Source organism: Ammodytes marinus (genome assembly GCF_949987685.1).
Source record: "Ammodytes marinus genome assembly, chromosome: 7".
Taxonomy (NCBI): domain Eukaryota; kingdom Metazoa; phylum Chordata; class Actinopteri; order Uranoscopiformes; family Ammodytidae; genus Ammodytes; species Ammodytes marinus.
The window spans coordinates 27,312,568-27,329,132 of record NC_137211.1 but is presented as its reverse complement, the minus strand read 5'-3'; the positions used below and the strand labels follow the sequence as shown (position 1 = coordinate 27,329,132).

The 16,565-nt window shown below is 41.2% G+C and overlaps 3 protein-coding genes across 4 annotated transcripts; 1 reads left to right on the top strand and 2 right to left on the bottom strand.

The window, feature by feature from the left end:
- The first annotated feature begins 560 nt into the window (after positions 1–560).
- taf13 (TATA-box binding protein associated factor 13) lies at positions 561–1,310 on the top strand. 2 transcript variants are annotated; one of them, XM_080030468.1, is made up of 2 exons: positions 561–630; positions 729–1,310. In XM_080030468.1, the coding sequence occupies exon 2, from the start codon at positions 733–735 to the stop codon at positions 1,105–1,107; it is 375 nt and encodes a 124-aa protein (XP_079886594.1). In that variant the 5' UTR covers positions 561–630; positions 729–732; the 3' UTR covers positions 1,108–1,310. The 2 variants fall into 2 exon arrangements, with proteins under 2 accessions (XP_079886594.1, XP_079886595.1); XM_080030469.1 differs by having other exon boundaries at positions 567–630; positions 732–1,310.
- A 1,596-nt stretch (positions 1,311–2,906) lies between these two features.
- Positions 2,907–6,743, bottom strand: LOC307253742 (troponin C, skeletal muscle-like). Its single transcript, XM_080031887.1, has 6 exons — positions 6,613–6,743; positions 5,468–5,519; positions 4,950–5,093; positions 4,153–4,267; positions 3,898–4,034; positions 2,907–3,474 (listed from the first exon to the last, which is right to left on the bottom strand). Exons 1-6 carry the CDS (start codon positions 6,613–6,615, stop codon positions 3,443–3,445), a joined length of 483 nt encoding a protein of 160 aa, XP_079888013.1. The 5' UTR covers positions 6,616–6,743; the 3' UTR covers positions 2,907–3,442.
- A 1,473-nt stretch (positions 6,744–8,216) lies between these two features.
- LOC307253741 (troponin C, skeletal muscle-like) lies at positions 8,217–15,860 on the bottom strand. The gene is made up of 6 exons (XM_080031886.1): positions 15,730–15,860; positions 13,002–13,056; positions 12,502–12,645; positions 11,567–11,681; positions 10,065–10,201; positions 8,217–8,662 (listed from the first exon to the last, which is right to left on the bottom strand). The coding sequence occupies exons 1-6, from the start codon at positions 15,730–15,732 to the stop codon at positions 8,631–8,633; spliced, it is 486 nt and encodes a 161-aa protein (XP_079888012.1). The 5' UTR covers positions 15,733–15,860; the 3' UTR covers positions 8,217–8,630.
- Positions 15,861–16,565: the final 705 nt, after the last annotated feature.

Genomic DNA, 16,565 nt, shown 5'->3' with positions numbered 1-16,565 from the left:
TCATACATTCATGGCAGGAGCATTGAGACATTATTGAAACTGGAAGACATTTGAAAGATATACAAAGACCCTATAGTATATAAAAACAAATACATCTTGGTGATGGGAGGAAGGTGGGCTTCAAACGTAAGGGAGAAAATATTATCACTTGACTCATACAATTGGTCATACATGTCTCTATTATTCATTACATAAAATAGGCAAACGTCCACCTGGTAAATGCACACAATGTAGCCAGCCACAAACCAGTAAACATGTAGGCTACTAGGCCTACTTCATTGCAGGAAATACAATACCCAGAGAAAACTTTTTCAGACAGCAAGCAAGGCAAAACAACCCAATGTTTACACTGTCTGGGCTTTCGGGGAAGACAGTGGGCAAGACACAATGTATATAATATTATTACGTTTCTAAGAGAAACTGATTTAGGGAGAAGTTATTTTTCTGCATTTATCTCTGATTACACTCCAGTCCACGTGGTGGCGCTAATGCACTTCAAGTCGGTTTGTCAACCACCAATACACCAACACCACAGAAGAAGAGATAGAAGACGAAGAAGACGAAAGGCGGAAGTTACATGTCCATGGTCTGTTGCTCTGTTGTTGTTGTGCTCCCGCTCTGAGATACAAGGTAATTATGTACTGTGGTTAACTATCACCACAGAGTTAATGTCTCGTTAGCAGCATGTAAACTCCCGTGCTTGTGGTGTGTGTGTGTTTGTTTGTCAGCAGAATGGCTGAGGAGGAGGACGAGGCTGCCTACGATGAGGAGGTGGAAGACGGGTCGGGCGGAGGGGATGGGAGCCACGGGAAGAGGAAGCGGCTCTTCTCCAAGGAGCTGCGCTGCATGATGTACGGCTTTGGAGACGACCAGAACCCGTACACGGAGTCTGTGGACATCCTGGAGGACCTGGTCATCGAGTTCGTGACGGAGATGACCCACAAAGCCATGTCTATCGGCAGGCAGGGTCGCGTCCAGGTGGAGGACATTGTGTTCCTCATCCGCAAGGACCCACGGAAGTTCGCCCGAGTCAAAGACCTGCTGACCATGAACGAAGAGCTGAAGAGAGCCCGCAAGGCTTTCGACGAGGCTAATTATGGCTCATAACCTCACCACGGGACCCACGTTTGACCTGGCTTTTTTAGTTGCTCTTCAATTTAAATGTTTTTTTTATTCTATTTTAGACTTTACTCGTTGTCCAAAAGCTGCATTTTCTGTGATGGGATGTGATGACAGTGGTGAGCAACAGTGTAGGTTACCTGGTATACCTAATGTTAGCAGTCTGTTTAAATAAAGTAACTTTTTGTTAACTATTTTGTCATTGATGTTACTTTGAATACCAAGGAGAGAATATCAGACAGTTACACTTAAAAGTTCAACATCACGAGAACAAACAGATTGAAGCTGTGTGGCGGTATCATACTGCACGCACCATATACAGTGCCTTGCAAAAGTATTCATACCCCTTGAAATTTTGGACATTTAGTCACGTTATAACCACACGGCTACATTTATTTTATTGGGATTTTATGTGATAGACCAACACACAGTGGTGCATAATTGTGATGTGGAATGAAAATGAAACGTGGTTTTAAAACATTTTTACACCATCCCTACTGTGAAACATGGTGGTGGCAGCATCATGCGTTGAGGGGTTCTTTTCTTCAGCAGGGACAGGGAAGCTGGTCAGAGTTGATGGGAAGATGGATGGAGTCAAATACAGGGCAGAAAAACCTGTTAGAGTCTGCAAAATACTTGAGACTTGGTGGAGGTTCACCTTCCAGAAGGTTAAATACCCTAAACATACAGCCAGATTGACAATGGAATGGTTTAAATAAAAGCATAGGCATGTGTTAGAATGGCCCAGTCAAAGTCCAGACCTCAATACAATTGAGAATATCTGGAAAGACTTGAAAATTGCTGTTGACAGACGCTCTCCATCTAATCTGATGCTGAATCTGAAGCTTGAGCTATTTTGCAAAGAAGAATGGGCAAAAATATCAGTCTCTACATGGGCAAAGCTGGCGGAGACATACCCCAATAGACTTGCAGCTCTTATTGCAGTGATAGGTGGTTCTACAATGTATTGACTCAGGGGGGCTGAATACTTATGCATGCCACGCTTTTCAGTTTTTTATTTCTAAAAAAAAATTAAAACCATATTTCATTTTCATTCCACTTCACAATGATGCACCACTTTGTGTTGGTCTATCACATGAAATCCCAGTAAAATAAATGTACGTGTGTGGTTTTAATGTGACTAAATGTGGAAAATTCCAAGTGGTATGGATACTTTTGCAAGGCACTGTATACTGTAAACCCTTTCTGGTGCATCATAGCCTACATTTTACAATTGCATGTGATGTGACCCAAGATAGTTTTGAATTAATTAACTATTTGCGTCATTTAATAAATCCACTGGTTCCCCCTTCAATATAATATTTATTGGTTTTATTCCTTTTCTATGATTGTCATCTGAATATTTTGGTGGGTTTGTAGTTTCATGTTTTGAACAAAACAAGACATTTAAAAACAATACCTCCGATGGGCAATGTTTGATAGAAAACATTCTACAATTTTTTAACATTTTGAAATTGTGAAAATAATCATCACATCATTTGACGAAGACAATAACATGCATAATCTGATACTGTAAATGATGTGTAAAAGCCAATGGTTTTATGCTGTTTCCCATACTTGAACCCTTATTCAAACTGCATGGTGACATTACTTTACCACAGACACTGGGCTATTATAGCCAGGTAGTCTGGGGCATTATAAAAAATTACTCAATACAATGACATGAATTTGAATATAGAGATGCACCCTACTTATGCAGCAGCAGTCACTACTTTTAACAAGTGGACCGTGAAACCGGCTGTAGTTTGTAAGACAATGGACAAAAAAGAAGAAACAAACTGATTTTATTGATATTCCTCAAAACAAAAAAAAATGTCTACACAGACCATAAATATGACAAACCAACTACGAGTGAGCGTGTGTTAGTTCATTTATTCTGTTCCAAGCAAATTACTTCTTTGTCATCGTGGTTTAAATAGTTGGTCTAAGCAGCAGGTAGCATGCTGCCATTCTATCTAGACCTCTTCTAGATCAGAGCTTTTTGTTTTACCAGCAGAGAGGGGGGTCGCCTGTTAACACCGTCCGTGTGTGCAATGAATTTCCTCATAGCATCCATGGTCTGTCTGCATTCACAAGTGGGGCTGGGTATATAGATGAGTGTATAGGCCAGCCAGCGATCCCCCCCAAAGCCAGGCGCCTTAGCTGTCTGTTGAGGCTGTGTGTACGGATGGAACAGCTAGGCAGTGACCCAGGTTGGACAGGAGGGAGTATAAAGGGGGGCAGACGTGTGTTCAGAATGAGGGGAGAGGGGGGGGGGGGGGTTCACAGGGAGAAGGAGGAATGTCCATGAGTCTTTCTGGTTTTACTGCACATTCTCCATCATCTTGAGGAATTCTGTAGAAGGAAAAGAGAAATGGGACAGGTTGTTGAAATGGAAAAGTGTGAATTAGCCATGGCCATCACCAACGGATAAAAAATGTACCAGACGGTAAATTACCTGCATCATACAAGGAGTTTTTTTTACCACTACTAATGTCCATCTCGTTTTTGGTTCTTTCCCCCTGTTCTCTCATTTGATTAATTGATATTGGCTATAGAGGCTATACACTAATAATTCACAATATATTGGCTACAATCAAATGGCTAACATAAGGGCCACTAAAACCTCATCATATTACTAGTACTGGATTATATACCCTACATTTGGCTAATATAAATTCTCCAGTGTAACCACATACAGCCCTTTATTAATTTCTTTGTTCTGATAATTAATAACTGAAAGTGGCTCATCGACCTAACACGTGATCATGATCATACCGTCATAGTCCAGCATGCCGTCAGCGTTCTTGTCACCGTCCTTCATCAGCTCGTCGATCTCGTCCTCTGTGACGGGCTCGCCGGTGCTGCGGATGATGAGGGCAAACTCCTCTCTGTCGATGTAGCCGTCACCGTTCCTGCGCAAAGGAAAATAGTGCGTCAGCTGTGGAATTGTAAACAGTCTACACAAATAATCATAAAATGAGCAATGTGCACAAAGTGACGCAGGTGTGTCATAGTCTGAAACCAACGTACTTGTCGAACACGCGGAAGCACTCTGCCAACTCGTCCTCGGACTTTCCGGCCTGGTCCTCCTTGAGCAGCCTCACCATCATGACCAAGAACTCCTCGAAGTCAATGGTACCGCTACCTGGTTGTAAGAAACATAACACATAACTGATTAACAGCGGTTCGTCCTCCGACCAAAGGCCGAATGTCCTGCGCAACGGTGGGACACGACGGTGCGCCCATCCCGTGGCACAGTATTACGCATGGAAAAGAAACACTGAAATAAGTGAGCCGTTTTATATTTATTATATAGCCTAACGTAATGGTGTATAGCTTGGAGAAAAACACAATAGAAAATGGTTGCTTATTCGTGCTGGCAGCAGGGCAATTAGGATCAATATGCCTATCTTTCTGGGACGTGTGCGTAAAAGTCCCATAACCAACGCCTATTCCCATGGTCCAGGTTCCAAATAATGATGAAGCAGTAACTTGATTCACTTGAACGAATGTGTAATGCACCACTCTTATTACTCTTAGAGACCACTGCGTGCATCGGATTGATTTGTGTACGAGGATATTTTTTTAAAATATTTTATTAATTCAGTTATAAGCATTTTTTCTCTTCCTTATTTTCTATTTTATATCTCTGGATGTTTGTTTGTTGATGGATGGTTAGAATTGACCTGTGGTGAGGTATGTCATGTATTGTTCTTTGGTTTGTTTTTTTGTGACGTAGGCCTATGACTTTTGTGTTTACATCTTTTTAAATAGTCCTCATTGCTTGTGCGTAAAACAGGCCTAACACTGTATCCCCCGTGGCTTACCATCCTCATCGACCTCCTCGATGATCTCATCCAGCTCCTCTCTGGTCGGGTTCTGTCCCAGCATCCTCATCACCTGACCCAACTCCTTGGTGCTGATGTCACCGCCACCGTCGGTGTCAAACATGTCGAACGCAGCTTTGAACTCTGGAGAAATCACAGTGCAACTTTGAGAACTTCTTTATGAACTGAAAACACTATTAAACACATATTTTTATATGCATATAGATATGTTTTTTTTCAAATCTTTTTTATTTCTCTTTTGTACTTTAGAAAATGTACCCCTGGTGTGTTCAATTTTGTACGTATTTTATATAGGCTACCAAAAAAAATTAGAGTGAAGAATGTGGTTCCACACGCTTATTTTAGCCTTATATCTCTGCATTGTCTTCTCAGCTGTTCCTAACCATACTCGTTGACCGTGAAACATTTCTGCTTCACAAAAAGGCTAAGTAGGCTAAATAAAAAGTATAGGCCTAAATGACGTGACTGGTTCCTGGGCATAGTGACGCGTTACTCACCGTTCAGCATCTCCTCGCTCAGGTAGCCGCGGGCCTCTTGTTGCGCGTCAGTCTGTTGGAAGAGAACAGGGACATTTAGTCACTTAACCATTCACTATGCGCTACATTTAGGCTTTATCCATCAGCCCAGTTAAAACCCCTAAAGATTTTGCCTAGAATGATGTCCATATTGTCACACGATTGATGGCAACAATTTCAATGCCATAATAACTGCGCCTCTTCTATGACTGATTTTTAATTTTTAATTTGTAATAGGCTATTGATAATTATAAATAACGATACCACGGGATATTAAGATTTAGCCCACATTAAACATAATACAGACGTTACATTTAAGACTATTATTGGAATTATAGGCACATTCTATACATTCTACACGTGATTATTTTATCAATACTTTGACGTTGTGCGAATAACGTCATAACTGAGGTTATTTGATTATTGATTTAATTGTACTGCTACAATAACATGCGTTCATAGGTCGTGTGTGGAAGCTATAAGTCAAGTGCGGCTGTCACTGAGCTCGGTGAAAATGCGCCCGGCTATTTCAGGCTCAACACATTAAGGCTCGCTGTATATGGCCAGCGGACATCCAATCCCTGGGAATTTGTCGCATACGCACAATCCGCACCTTGGCAGCTGACACCAATCAGCTCCCGATCTTAACTTTCAACCACGCTCAGTAATAGGCTACTAACAATATGCAACTGGCTTTATTTAAGGTAATAGCCTACTATTTTAGTCAATGTTCGCAATAGATAGTCAGCTATGAAAGCAAATATTCACAATAGATAATTGGTCAGTTTGTATAGCAAATATTAAGGATCAGGCATGTTTTACGAATTCTGTTAGAATAAGATAAACATCTAAAAAGGCAGTTAGATATTAAGGAAAAAATTAAGGTAAAATTTGGCAATTCATATTAACACATTAACCTCATCAACAGAGGGAAACATGCTTCTAAACAAGTCAGCGGATTGATTTGTAGACATTCACGTGCCTTTATTATGCAATCATTACACCAAAAATGTACAGGCTCTAGTTATTATTATTATTATTATTATGGCTTAATAACAAATGTCTGATTGACCGATCAACTTGGAACAGTTCAACGGGTCTTTTTTTGCACAATTGATTGGTCTTACCATGTTTGTGGATTAGCTTCCCCCTTAAATTATCCAAGGAAAAAAAAACAGCCCAAAAGGAGTGGTCAATCCGTGTGTACCCCAACAGAGAGACTAAACGTCAAGTGAAGGTTCAGACACACTTTAAACGGGGCAGCCAGGTCCCGCCCCCTTGCCTCCCACAGCCCTCCGGATTTAGTACCGTGAACTTTTAGGGTTCTGGGGCCACGGCGAGCCAATCACACTTTGGAGAGGAAAGCTCTAGTATCTCCCAAGTTGCAAAGGGTTAAGAATGTAAACGAGCTAAACCTAACGTTTTTCTAGAATATTTGTGCTCCAGATCGTGGTAGACAAATTATCTACAGGAGAAGGATGGATGGAGAGGCAAAATTAATAATGCAACGTTTTTTAAAGAAAACAAACACACAACTATAATGCAACGTGTTTGAGAGAACATTGTGATGTGTCATTCACCTGGTTTGGTAAAACTCAGATTATCAGAGGAAGGATGTAAGAATTGTGACATAGGCTTTGGGGAGAAAAAATTATACTGTAAATCAATAAACATTCATATCAAATAAATGCATTGCTTTACTTTCTAGAATAGCCCTCATAGTTATCTCCTTCCTAACAACTCAACTAAAATTTGACCAACTGTCCAATTAAATGACAGTTCTCGCAGCCTGTGCACACTGTAGACTTCTTTTGAGGCGTTGTCAATAAAAGACAGTGCAGGGGAAAGGCCATAGTCAAAATATTTCAAAGTATAGGTTAAGGCTTTTGTGATGATGGTGTTTCAATCAAGGGTGTGAAACTTAAAACCGGGAGCCCATCTCAGCCTACCGGCTTCCAGTGGCCGACACCCAGTTTCAGCCCTGAATAGCAGGCAGATCATAGGCTGAGAGAGGGCAGAGCCCCAGCAGCCTGATAAACACTACCTGAGGCTCCTTATATGGTGGGGGGGTTCCTGGAGGGAGGGCCCGAAGTGAGACATAAGAAGAGGAAAGGGAAGAGGATAGGAGCAGCCATTAAGAAAAGGGGAGGGATGCTGCTTTTGAAAAGTGGTGGGGGGCCTTTGGGCTATATACCCAGAGAGGGAGACCTGGCTCTATCTAACGGGAGAATTCACTCTAATGGTCTATGACTGCCTCAAGCCTCTGTATAAGCGACCATCTCCTCGGCTTTTACCGCTCACCCTGGGGATAAAAGCTACAGGGGGAAATATTGATTTTGATTTCTGTGCTGGGAGCAACGACAGAGCGTTGTGACAGATTCATTTGGAAAAACTATTTGAAGGAGATCAATTTAGCCAAGCAGAGTGAACATTTCCTATAGTTTGCAGCTGTGACTGAGATATTGGAGAGATCGGACCAATTTGTAGTTTAACAAGTGTGTGTGTGTGTGTGTGTGTGTGTGTGTGTGTGTGTGTGTGTGTGTGTGTGTGTGTAGGGAGGATGTTCTTGTTTGCTTGGGTGTCAGTGTGTATGATCACTGTAAGTGCATGTGTGTGTCTCTAAGATTTAAGGTAGAATTCCCAGACGGGCCAGGTTAACAGAAGAATGAAACAATAATCTTGTGGGATAAAAGGTGTAAGGCATGCATGGCAGAAATAATTTGCAAAGATGAAGAAGGAGGAAACGGATTTATTTAGAAAGCACAGTGAGAGATATTTGGGAGGAGGGCGGTGGGGAGGGTGTAGGGGAGGGTGGGGGGAGGGTGGGAGGGGGGTTAAAGCTAGGTGGTGTAGCATTTCTGAAGAAGCAGCAGCTGCCAAGGAGAGACAGCTGGCTGGCTGGCGAAAGTGTCTTCGTCTTAAAAGGGTTGAACGGATATTTATAGACAAGAACCAGGGGGAAAAGAGGGGTGGGGGGGGGGGGCAAAGAATTTAACTTGTACCCATTTAGACATCTTAAGAAACTACGCCATATTGTAATTGTACAGAGTTTCATATTATTTTTAAAGTTTACTCTGAGCTTATTTCCATCAGATAGTTTATGAAGGAAGGGCCACCAAGGAATGTAGAGCCGGGCCCGGTCTCATTACTGGACATTCTCCATCATTTTCAGAAACTCTGGAAAGAGAAAGAGAAAAGCAACAGTCACTCCACCAACCCACTGAAGATTCAATCAGACTGATAGATGAGTGGCCTGTCTGATGAACATATTAGTTATCATTTGCAAAAATGCATTATATGTATTTATATACATGAGGGCCCTGTCCATGTCTGCAGTAAGAACTGTAGTCCTCTTCAAGGACACACACACACACACACACACACACACACACACACACACACACACACACACACACACACACACACACACACACACACACACACACACACACACACACACATTTCTAGTTTGATGATGATTCCTGCTTTGAGTCTCAGATGGTAGGGTCAGTATTAGGTGTAAACAACATCAAAGCATGGGTCCATCCTGCTTTGTAGCGATGCTGCAGGCTTTGGGGACTTTGGGGACCAGCCGAGCATTGTTTAAAGTTTAAAGAAAAGTTCATTTATCAATTCACATCAAATACATAAAGAAAGGAAACCAGCCTTCACTGGCACTTCCTGGTTTCTTTCCAGTATGTAATTCATTCTAAAATGACATAGAGTCTAAAAATATAGAGCCCAACATAACATGGTAATAAATAAACAAGTCCCAATAAGCACACAGGAGCATAGTGATGTTGTAAAGTTTATCTTTTGACCTGCTCCCCTTGACTACCAGTGTTTGAGCTAAGCTAACCTGGATGAGCGATCTTTGCCCATTTCTATATCAAAAATGCACGCAGAGTTACAGGAACGTTTTCTGTCACCTTTTGTTGAGTAGGAGAGTAAGGCAAAAAGACATGAAAAATGTAGAACTATTCCTTTAAATGCCACAACCTGAAGCCAGATACACACACAACACCACTTTCCATGTCGTAGGATTACTGTACATGTTCCATCCCTGTTAACTATGAACACAGTGTACCTATCTTCCAATGGTTAACACAATTTGATGCTATGCTAAACCAAACAGCATTAATTGTTGCTCCTTGTGTCTGTTGCGTACATGTTACATGTTAGGAGAGGGATCCCTCCTCTGTTGCTGTTCCTTGTCTTTCTTCCATTTTTCCTCCCGTTAAAGGTTTTTGTCTGAGTTGATTTTGTGAGGACAGAAGGTGTCCTGTGCTATACAGATATGAATAAACAGTTTTGATTTGACTTGATTACAGACAATGCCTCAAATGAAAATAATTAGACATGGTCAATATAGAGTGGCCTACAGCTGACAGTGACACTACCTCCCTTATTTAATCAATATTTTCAGTAATGTTGCTGTAACACTGAAAATGTTCTGGCTAGATCAAGACCTTTTTAATGTTTTATTTTTAAAATATCTCCCTCTAATGATTTAACAAAAATGGCAGAGACACTGCATGGTGAAGACTCTCTTCTCTCTCCATATGTAGCTCAATCTTACCATCAAAATCAATCTTCCCATCATGGTTTGTGTCTGATTCCCCGAACATCTCGTCAATATCCTCCTCTACCAGCGGCTCTCCAGTCTGAATGAGAATGTCTCCGAACTCCTCCCGGTCGATGAAACCATCTCCGTTTCTGTGGAGCAAAAGAAGCGAACCTCAAAGTCCCAGTGTGAAAACTAACCCCTCTCCTTTGCCCGCTCTCTTAAATCATCACATACTGTGGATATTCATTAAAACATATTTACTGTTCAGGCCAACATTTAAAAAAAATAGTATTTGTGGCGTGTGGCTAAACTGAAAGCTATAGTGTGTAACTTTTTCATATAAATAAATGCCGGTTACATTCAAGCCATCAACAAACATGATGACACAAAGTTGATCAGCTCCACAAAACTCTCTCTGTATTTCTCTTTCTGGTATCGCCCCCCCGACACTGATGCAGGAGCTCAAAACAATTCCAAGCGCCTAAGAAATGTTTCTCATGCTGATTCCACTCCTAAGACAAAACCTGGACGTACAGCAGAAGTTATACAATCCAAGAACGATCACCGAAGTCTTACCTCATGTAAATGCAGACAGTGTTATTGTAATTACTAAGAATTCCTCATGAGGGCGACAGAGGTTACGCGCTATAGCTTTAAGCCCAACAATATTTGATTTGTGAGGTCAATGCAGATATTCAAATGATTTAAAAGACAGATAACAAAAAAACAGATTTATTTTTCCATGAATCCATTAAATTAATATTTCTGACAAGGTTCCTTAATTTAATTTTTAAGATTTGTGACCAATATATGTTGGCCACTAAGCAGGACATACATCCATGCGTGGTGTTTGTTAATTACCAATGTTGTTAACATTTTAGCAACAGTTCACGTAACCAGATTCAGAACAGTGTGAGTACACGGAATCTTTCGGTTACGTGAGAATGGTGACTGATTCACTGACTGCAATCAGGTGTGTGTGGCACTGATTGGCTGATTGAGCCCAGGTGTGAGGAGTTTATATCTGCCCTGAGACCCCAGTGCTCTGCGCTGCTCATTGTTTGCCCTCTGCAATGGTGAGAGGTTCTCTTAGGTAAGAGTTCTAGGATAACTGTTGAGTATGTGTGTGTGTTTTCAGCGGCTTGGCAGCGGTGGTTAAGTTAGTCGTTTTAGTGTGTTATCTTAAAGGTAGCCTGTGTGGCCCTTTACAGTTCTTTGTGCTTTTTGTTTTCTCTTCCCCCATATTCGAAAAATAGCGATTTAGTGGTTATCCCTCTGGGGATAACTTTCATACACCCCTTGGTCCGCACCTGCGTCCCAACCCCCCCCCCCTCCCCCCATTTCCTTACAGAACAGTCCTTAGACAGTCGTAATAGTTTTCATGTCATGTCATTACCAAGATATTCTAATTGATATGCTTTTTAAATGTAGAAACAGTACAACCTGAAAATTCCTTAATGCATTAACATGTGGTGGTTGTATATGTCCTTCTATTCTAGTGTCGGATGTCATACTTGTCAAATATACGGAAGCATTCTGAAAGCTCTTCTTCACTCTTTCCATCCTGGTCCTCCTTTAACAGTTGCACCATCATGACCAAGAACTCCTCGAAGTCGATGGAACCGCTGCCTGAGGGAGAGAGAGGTCAATATGTAAACGACCCACGACCAACATTTAAGGATTCTTTTTTGTATTGCTTGATTTTAACAATCTTGGACTTTTTATCATAAAAGTATGATATTTATTGCATTTGAGCAAGTAGTTTGAAATGAAGTGCAATATCACTTATTGCCACTTTTCTGTTCCATTTACATCTCTTGTGCCTACTATTACTATGTTTCCTATGCTAAATGGCTATTCCTGCGACCTGGCCTTTGCCAACCCTTGGCTGAAGGGGTATCAATGATGTCATCAGGGTTATTTTTGGAAGGGCTTTAGACTTCAAATATTTGAAATGAAATCTGCCTCATACAAAGATGAGGGCATGCAAACAGGCAGGTAGGGTCTAATCAGAAACAGGTGCATTGTGGGAATTATTGGATCCAATGTTTTGGGGGCTTAATGAAAAACTAAATCTGGTGTTAATACACAGCCTAGGCTCTGTAAATGTATATGTTAACAATGGACGTGTAAACGAAGGGGGCCCACCGTGGCTAGCAACATGCCTGTTTACAGAGCCCAGGCTGGGTGTTAACACTGGATTTAATTTTCACACAGACACAGACACAGACAGACACACACGCACACACGCACACACACACGCACACACACACACACACACACACACACACACACAGTATAGACAGGTAGTGGACCGTGAGGAGATATTCACTGATTTTGACAACAAATCATCTCTAGAATTGAAGATCGGTCACTGATCTAAGGTATAAGGTAAGGTAACTTTATTTGTACCCGAGGGTAGATTTGGTTGCAGTTAAAAAGATCTCACCATCTTCATCCACTTCATCAATGATGGCGTCCAGCTCCTCCCTGGATGGGTTCTGTCCCAGCATCCTCATCACCTGACCCAGCTCCTTGGTGCTGATGTCACCGCCACCGTCCGTGTCAAACATGTCGAACGCAGCTTTGAACTCTGGACCAGAGAAGAGAATACTTCAAATGAATTAGTTTTCAGACAATGGCAAAACAAAATCAGTGGGAAAGTCATTTCTGCATCTTGGCTTGATTGTTCTAATTTTACAACAGATCACAATGACTAAGTAAATACATTTTTTTTTACACAATATCAACAAATCAATCAACTGGTCCAAATGTCGTTAAAACAATTTACATTAGCTTGTTCAGTCCAAACAACCTGCCATTCATTTCAGACCCAGAGCCAGTCAGAATGGTAACAAACATCGATACTGTACGTTTAGATGAGAACTAGCAGATAACCCTCATCAACAGTAATCCAGATAGAATCATATACAATACAGAAGAACTGACCTGCGATCATCTCCTCAGTCAGGAAGGAGATGGCATCGCTTTGGGCCTCGGTGGGCTGAAAAGAAGTGAATGACAGAGGGTGAGAAGTGCTGGAAGAAGGGATGTGGAAAGAGAAAGAGAAGTGATTCTTCCGGTCAGCAGTATTCACCTGCAGCGACATAATGTGGTGACTGAACATGTGTTTAACATTATTGCTTCAGTATTCTTTGGACCATCTTTAGTGGTAATATATTTATACTGTATGTATTCATATGTATATCATATATTTTTGCATGTTGAAGGTGAGAAAATGCAAGCAAAAACATATATTCTTTCAAGCATTGTTCAGTTTTGAGATTTTTTTGTCTATTTTGGATCCATAAAATTGCTTCTTTCACACTAGTCAAAATAAAAGGTCTGTATATTTCTCCTTTACAGTACAACCATCTCTACATTAGACATTATCTCAACATTATACTTTTAACCAGAAATCTCAACTAAACTTTCCATAATCATTCACAGTTAATACAGAAGTATTTCTTCATATTGTTAATTGTCTGATTTATGATAAATTTTGTTCTTAGAAACCTAATCAATAATTTTTAATAACTAATTAGTTGTAATTACTTAGATAATGCCAAATTTGCAAATTTGTCTCAACATAAACGTATTGTTTTATTCTATGTTATCAACTGGAAAAGTTTAATGATGATATTTATAAGTGAAACATTTGACCCTATTGTGTTTCGTCTAAATGCTCATATGATTTGTAAGTGGTCCTCTGATCACTCTGTGACTAGTTAAGCCATGTTTCACAATCAGAAAAAAGCAAACCAGAAAACCATAGCCAGAGACTGAACTATCGTTGACAAAGTAACATCCGAGAAGTGGAAAGAGGAAGACCTGTTTAATCCACTGCCAGCTGTCTGGACTAAATATAGCTCTTAAAGCCTCTGGAAACCCGAAATATGTTTGGACAGTGCCGGCTTTTTGGTTTTAACCTTGTTTAAAATGCAAGTTAAGTTTCATTTTCAGAAACAGCAAGAACCACCATCTGTGCTCAGAGACGGCCTTAATGATCTGGGGGCCCGTTTCAAGACCAAGTGTGGGGCCCCCCATTCCCGCACTCCTGCCGCAGCGAAAAGCAAAAAGATTGTTGAATCCAGTTGGTTCTTAGAAGGATTATGAGATAATGGGCCCCCTTACTCCTCCCTATCCAGTCAGGCACACTGATTTTTCCTCACAGATGCACACAATTAATGGCAAAAACATATTAAGGAAGTCAGTGTTTCCCACAGGATTTTGGGATACTTGGGAGGGACCCTGGTCCTTGTTGGGGGATCCGGGGGCATGCCCCCCCCCCCCCCCAGAAGAAAATGTGTACCTTTAAAAGTAAAATGCATCAATCTGGTGCACTTTGAGAGGTACATTTAGAAGCTAATTCAAATCCTGAGATGCAGAAGGAACATTACTTTCCAGACTTTTCTTAAGCAGGCAGTACTCTGTACTCTGAAACTGCAAAACCAGTACAGTAGGTTGGTCTGCAGACCCGTGTTATTTGATGGAGGGACCAATTCCAAAAGATAAAGGGTGTATAGCTACTTTTTATGAACAGTGTATAATTTACACATATAAAGCTTATTCCTGAATGTGTGTGGGGGCCTTAGAGGTATTTCTCCCCTAGTAGTTGAGGGGCCCATGATGATTAATTTCTTGTTACATTATAATGAGTATCCTTACATTTAGGCTATTCCTTTTTGGACCTGTTATTGACATGAGTGACTGAGATCTTTGACTATGCCACATGAAAAGTTACTATCAGTATCTTTGGTTTAGTAGTATAAAAATAATAATAATAATAATAATAATTCTATTCTTGCCTGTCGGTCGAGGCCCCCCAGAGGGCAGGGCCCGTTTCAATTGGAACGTGTGAAACATAGTTAAGGCCTCCACTGTCTGTGCTTTTGTCCCAGGTACATTCCTCCAGTTCTAAGAGGAACGCCGATGAGATATGTGTACTATAGAGTGCATCCCAAAACAATGAAAGAATAATAACATTAAGTGGTTAGGGTTAGGGTTCCCCTCTCATTGTTAAATACAACCCTGTTCTATGGTAGTAAGAACAGGGGTCCCTGTATGTCTGACAGAACCTTTTTAATATGGCAGCATATAGAAGGTCACACAGTTCCACTCATTCACTCTAAACTATTTTAGGGAGAGACTTTGGAGAGGATTGGGGAAGGATTTTCTCAAGGTGAATATCCTAAGCTAGGACGCTCAGAAAAGGCCATGTGTCTTCTCACTATACTCAGCTGCGTGCATGCATTCTATCTTTAGAATACTTCGGCTGATCAATCATAAAAGACTTTAGTTAAGAAGACAATGGAAAACAAACACAGTAGAGGAAAATGGCATCAACCCTGTAACCAAAGAGAAGTTTCGGAAGCTGAAAATGTTTTAACAGCTGGTCAGAAAAATACATTTATGTCTCTAGCCAGCATCATATAAATAATATAGACATCCAAAGTATTAGTGCCAAATTGGGTTGTGGATTTCGTAAAAACAAACACTACGGTTATCCAGCTGATGACCCAGATGTGCTGTGGATGAGAGCTGGGCTGAGCTACATATAGTTATCTCTCTCTTCTGCCAACTGGCCTTTATCCTCATGAGAAAAAGAAGAACAAATCCTCAAAAAATTCATTCCAAATAAAAGTCCTTCTCCTTGTCCTCCCCTTCAGTTCCTTACCATAGTGGCTGGCTGGGCTGAACAAACAGACACAGGTCAAAAAAACGAAAGACGTCTGGGTAAAGCAAGTGTCCCTGCTACAAAGGTCAGGTAGTACTGTGGCTCCTCTCTATTATGTACCCTCTCATCCCACAACACTTTTAATGAAAAAGATCAGGATTGGGCAAGAGGCCCCCTCCTCGGAGAAGAGGGCGGCCAATCAAATTCAACTTTAGTTTTGTGTCCTCTTACAATCCCCTGATGGACGTCCCCTTGTGTGTGTCACACTCTCTCTGATCCCCCATATTTAGATAACAGCCTCAAGCTCATTGACATTTATTTGAAAAAAAGAAAACAGGGCCTAGGCAACCGGGCAGCAGGAGGTTATTTTGGCAGAGGATCAACTGGGCATTTCAGCACAGACGGACACTTGATTACAGAGACTGCACAAGAACCAGAGAGCATGCACACTCACACACAGCACATGCACAAATACACTGAGATTAACACTCCTATGCATGCCCAGATTCTCTGTCCCCTTGTGCAGTGTGAGCTAGCCCATCTATCTGCCTATCTCCCTGTCCTCACTGCTGCTAACTTGCCCTTGCACTTATGACATCTGTAACTTAAGAGGCATGGAGGGGACCGGTTATTCCACACAGCTGGTCCCCATCCTTAACTACTTTGGCTATGTGTTTCTCACTCTATCAACAAGTAAATAAACTAACCATTTCATATAGCCGTAAACAGACAACTCATGATAACGTCGTCAATCAATCACAATGCTAAATAGATAGCTCGACTTCAGCTGGAAATTCCAGGTTATGTTCCTCAGTCAAAACATAATGAAAAATCCC

What these genes read in the sequence shown, in the direction of transcription:
- LOC307253742 (XM_080031887.1), bottom strand. An exon ending in GAGCGAGGAGATGCTGAACG is followed by an intron (nt 5,094 to 5,467) that starts GTGAGTAACGCG and finishes TGATTTCTCCAG; the next exon opens with AGTTCAAAGCTGCGTTCGAC. An exon ending in CGGCATGCTGGACTATGACG is followed by an intron (nt 3,475 to 3,897) that starts GTATGATCATGA and finishes TTCCTTCTACAG; the next exon opens with AATTCCTCAAGATGATGGAG.
- LOC307253741 (XM_080031886.1), bottom strand. An exon ending in TGATGAAGTGGATGAAGATG is followed by an intron (nt 11,682 to 12,501) that starts GTGAGATCTTTT and finishes TCTCTCCCTCAG; the next exon opens with GCAGCGGTTCCATCGACTTC. An exon ending in TGCTTCCGTATATTTGACAA is followed by an intron (nt 10,202 to 11,566) that starts GTATGACATCCG and finishes TTTGCTCCACAG; the next exon opens with AAACGGAGATGGTTTCATCG.
- taf13 (XM_080030468.1), top strand. Translation starts at nt 733, where the DNA reads ATGGCTGAGGAGGAGGACGAGGCTGCCTACGATGAGGAGGTGGAAGAC.